This window comes from Pygoscelis adeliae, unplaced genomic scaffold (assembly GCF_000699105.1).
Source record: "Pygoscelis adeliae isolate BGI_AS28 unplaced genomic scaffold, ASM69910v1 Scaffold1067, whole genome shotgun sequence".
Lineage (NCBI taxonomy): Eukaryota > Metazoa > Chordata > Aves > Sphenisciformes > Spheniscidae > Pygoscelis > Pygoscelis adeliae.
The window spans coordinates 29,430-33,697 of record NW_008825176.1 but is presented as its reverse complement, the minus strand read 5'-3'; the positions used below and the strand labels follow the sequence as shown (position 1 = coordinate 33,697).

The 4,268-nt window shown below is 51.7% G+C and overlaps 1 protein-coding gene across 1 annotated transcript in view; it reads right to left on the bottom strand.

The window, feature by feature from the left end:
* Nucleotides 1–4,268, bottom strand: part of SLC38A10 (solute carrier family 38, member 10) — a gene marked incomplete at its 5' end in the record, with an annotated part of 36,821 nt that overhangs the window by 12,990 nt on the left and 19,563 nt on the right. The window contains one exon of the mRNA XM_009328923.1: nt 1,663–1,816. Within this exon, the coding sequence (XP_009327198.1) occupies nt 1,663–1,816 (154 nt within the window). The remainder of the gene's footprint in view (nt 1–1,662; nt 1,817–4,268) is intronic.

Genomic DNA, 4,268 nt, shown 5'->3' with positions numbered 1-4,268 from the left:
CTTGTCCCCCCTTCCTCTGCCCAGCTCCATCTCCCCCAGCCCCATCCCGCTTCCTCCTCCCAGGGGATGGAGCACCCAAGGCCAGGCTCCGCTCCCGGGGGCAGAGCCAGCAGCCCCCCCGCTACGGAAGGGACCAGGTTGGACTCGGAGGGCAGCTGAGCTTTCCCCGGGCAGACGCTTGTCAGCGCGTTAGGAGCTGCACAGCTCCTCCCCGGGAAGTTTAGGAACCAAGAGCACTAAAACCGCCTTCGTCCCAGGTAGGATTATTTAATCCAGCAATAAGGGCTAATGCTGAGGAGCTCTGGGCGCAGGCGGTGGGTACGGCAGGGCGACCGACGAGTCGCTGCGCTCCGCGACAATTAGACGCAGGCGTCCTGCTCTGCCGCCCCGGCTCACGCGGAGAAGTGGAGAAGAGATTTAGCAAACTCCAGCGGACACCATCTTTTATGGGACTTTTTTTATTTTCCCAGTCACAAGAACACGTGTCATTAGCGACTCCTCCTGAAACGAGCAGCTGTTCTTTGGCCATTACTGCTCCAAAATTAACGAAGACGGAAGAATTCAATTGCATCCCTCCTCCCAGCCCTGCTGAGTGTGCACGATTAAGGGATTGAGAGCATCTTTTGCTCAGAGTTCACGGGCATCCTAGTGCTTGAGAAGGCATGCACGCCTTGGGTGAACTGAGCACAAACGCATAAAACCCCACCGCTGCCAGGGACGGAGCAACCCGGGAGTGAATGTTATCGGCGGCAGCACCGGTGTCTCGGAGACACTCAAAGCTGCTCGGCGGGAGCACAGCCAACAACCAGGAGAGAGGATAATCTCCAGAAGAGACAGCCCCTTTCTCGCTTCCGTTCTCAATCTCTGCGAGGATATTTCAAGGCCCCCCCCAAGAACAAAAAAAAAAAAAAAAAAAAAAAAGCACGAGCAGAACCAAACAAAAATAAAATAAAGAAACAGGACACAGCCACAGATGAGGGGCAGCGCAGGGTCACGCAACACCTGCTAGCGATGGCCTTGCAAGGCAAGCCTGCAGCTGGGGAAGGGAGGGATCGGCCGTAATTCTATCAACGGCCACAGTAAACAAATAATAAATAACGTGAACCAGTAAACAAAGCTGAGGCATAATCACAGGCTTTGTCAGAGCTAAAACCGAATCCAAATTTATATCCTCACAACTAAAAAAAGTCAGTGCCCATAAATTTACATACCTTTGAGTGCAATGAATGGCTTGTTATTGGAACAGCGGACAATGCGCTGGCAGAAATGGTGAAAGCAGCCCTGTTTGGCCACTCACACCCCTCGTACAGGTGGCCAGCGCGGAGCCTTCGCTGGGCTGCGCTCACAGAGCTGCATTTATCACCCCGAACGGGGAGACCCGTGCTCTCTCCTTACAGGGGACCCCGGCCCCACGCACCCTACCTTTCCTTTCCCTTCCCAAAAGAACAACTCCCACAGGGTACCACCGGAGGTCACACCAGGCTTTTCCAGAAGGCAAAACTGCAGCCTCTCTTGGGAAAAGTCCCCAGGACGCTGTGAAGATGCACAGAGCTGCCTGGAAAAGACCCTGCTTCCACCACACTTTTTAAAACACACGTTTGTTTGTTTGTTAAGAGAGGTGGAGCTGGGAGCAGGGCTGGGAAGCACAATTCAAGCACATACCTGGGATTTTCACTGAATCCTGGTCAATTCTGTTCTCCTCTCCATCCAGGTGCTCCAAGCCCACCACTTCTGTCTTCACAGGGGCATCCTCCGTTGCAGACAAGGTGGTATACGTACTAATAACCAGTATTCCCAGGCCAATCCACAGTATAATCTGCACAACGTGCCAGAGCTTCAGTTAGCACAGCAAAACAAACGGAACTGCTCTGTACAGCATTCTTCATGCAAACAGTGTCTCCAAACAATTCAAAGCTCAGTGCAATTACACATGTCAATAAGAGGGAGAGAAGAGGAGAGAAATTTAAGAGGCGAAAAAGAAAAAACAGTAGCTTTTGGCTGAGGTTTGTATTTGGATGTAGAGACATAGGAATGAGAGTTCCAGATGCTGGAAGCTGTTGAAAAGGCAACTCCTGTATCAGAAGGGCTCAAAAGCAAGCGGACAGGATGTAAGGATAGAAAAACGCATGTGGCAGACAAGAGTCCAGCTGCAAAGACTCATTCCCTGGTATTTCCAGCAGCTACATTAGAACACCATGAAATCAGGCCTGGCTGAGAACAGAGGTGCCCGACCTGTTTACAGCCTAGAAAGGTTCTAGGGAGCTGTTTAAAAATTCTTATTTTTGAAAGCACGAATAAGATGTCCACACGCAAGTCCTGGTGGCCAGTGCTCAAGAAGCTGGTAAGAAGTAACTCACTGATTTCCAGAAAGCTGGGACCAAACAGAATAAAAATAGAAAGACAGAATCTGGATCCTGCAGAGGGAAGGGCTCTATGAATTTCCCTAGCTCAAAAAGGAGAAAGTGACCACCACCAAAAAGAACATTTCTAATGCTTATTATCTAATGATAAATTGATCTAAAAGGATCTAATTCCACATGAGCCATAAGAAAGAATAAAAAAAAACTCTCTGCACAAAAAAAATCTCCGGGAGCACTAGCAATTCACAGGGTAACTCGAGAAGGACGAGCAAGATGACGTGCAACAGCAACAGGGGCCGAGGAACGTCTGCCGTGTTCGGTGCCAGGGCTGCCAAACGCCTGCCTGCTCCTCCAGACGAGAGCGGTACCAGTTCAAAGAGCCGAGCCGACGGATTGCTGGCCGACAACGCTGACTGGAGAGATTTAGACTCTAATATATTATTTTTACCTAGTTAGTCATTGCAATTGTCACAGCAAGGGCTTCTCGTGGAACCTGGTTTGCATGTCAACGCGTCAACGGCACTGTGAACGACTGGTAGGAGAAAGTCGTCAAGAGTTTGTGCTGAGGGAAGCAGGCAAAGCAGAGGCACCCTCCGCTAGGAACACAGGTCTCCCCACAAGCTCCTTTTCACAACAGACCATGGAAGCAACAGGAACCCTCATAGGCAAAACAGAAAAAGCCTCTGCAATGCTGGGAAGCTGAAAGTTTGCAGCAAATTGGTATTTATGATGCAGCAATTCCCCCCCCTTTTTTTTTTTTATTAAATACATTCTGCTCTCTGAAACACCAGGGATCTGGCTTATTTCTGCAGCTCTGCATACGGCAGCAAAGGATCCAAGGCAATGCTGCAAACGGCATCTTTTCTTTGCGCTTCGCGGCCTCCCTGCGCGACGCTCGGAGCTCGCAGGCAGCACACCACTGGTTCTCCCCTCGGCTTTTCGCCAGTTCCCATCCCCACCCCTGCTGCACTCGTGCTGACTGCAGGCTGCCGGGGAGAGGACACCGCTCTTTCCACCACACGTCTAACAAGAACAACTTGCTGTGCACACTTCACGAGGCAATCGTAAAAAAGTCTCAATCTGCAAAGGAAAAATGCTGCTTTGGTACACGATCTTGTTGCCGCCTAGTAGGAACCACACAAGCTGCCTGGCCCCTTTGCAGAGAGGCGCAACACCCGGAGTACCGGTGACTCTGGCTTGGGCTGTGATACCGGCTCACCAGAGAACCACGTCCTGCGGGACTCATCCTCTTCCCCCAGAATCCTTACCGTGCAGCATTTACATCCCAATTCACAAAAAGCACAACAAAAGGATGCTACTCAGTGTGAGAAAAACCAGGAACGGCTACAGGGGACCACCGCTACAACCGGGAGCTGCCGGAGGGAGAAAACTGAAAATAAAGGGGAGAAGGGAAATTGGAAGAAGTTAAAATGTTGGCTCCTCCAGGGGAGGGAGGAGAGGCTAACGTTTTCCTCTCCTTCCTCATGCTGAGGGAGATCACCCAGAAACGCAGGCCAGGGCGGTCAGAGCCTCGGGCCCAGGAGACCCCGTTCTCAGCACACCCCTGCAGACAGACAGACGCCTTCTGAAGGAAAAGGTTGGCGGGACGTGAAGCAGCTCTGGACAAGGGACGAGCAGCGCGGCCAGGGAGCAGGGGCCAGACCTTAGAGACGTTGCAAAGGAAACAGAAGTAAAATCTGCTCCCTGCCTTGCTGTGTGGGTGCACAAAGAGCAGATATCCTGCCATCCTGCTCGGGCCAAAAGCAGAGTCAGCAGGTCCCTGCCACTGCTGCCCTCGGCTCGGAGCTCGTCCACTTCCTCCCCTCACACAATCTACAGCCCCAGCAGAAATGCACTTTGCGACTGGAAGGCTGTTCTGGCGACTTCCAGAAACAACAGCAGAGAGGA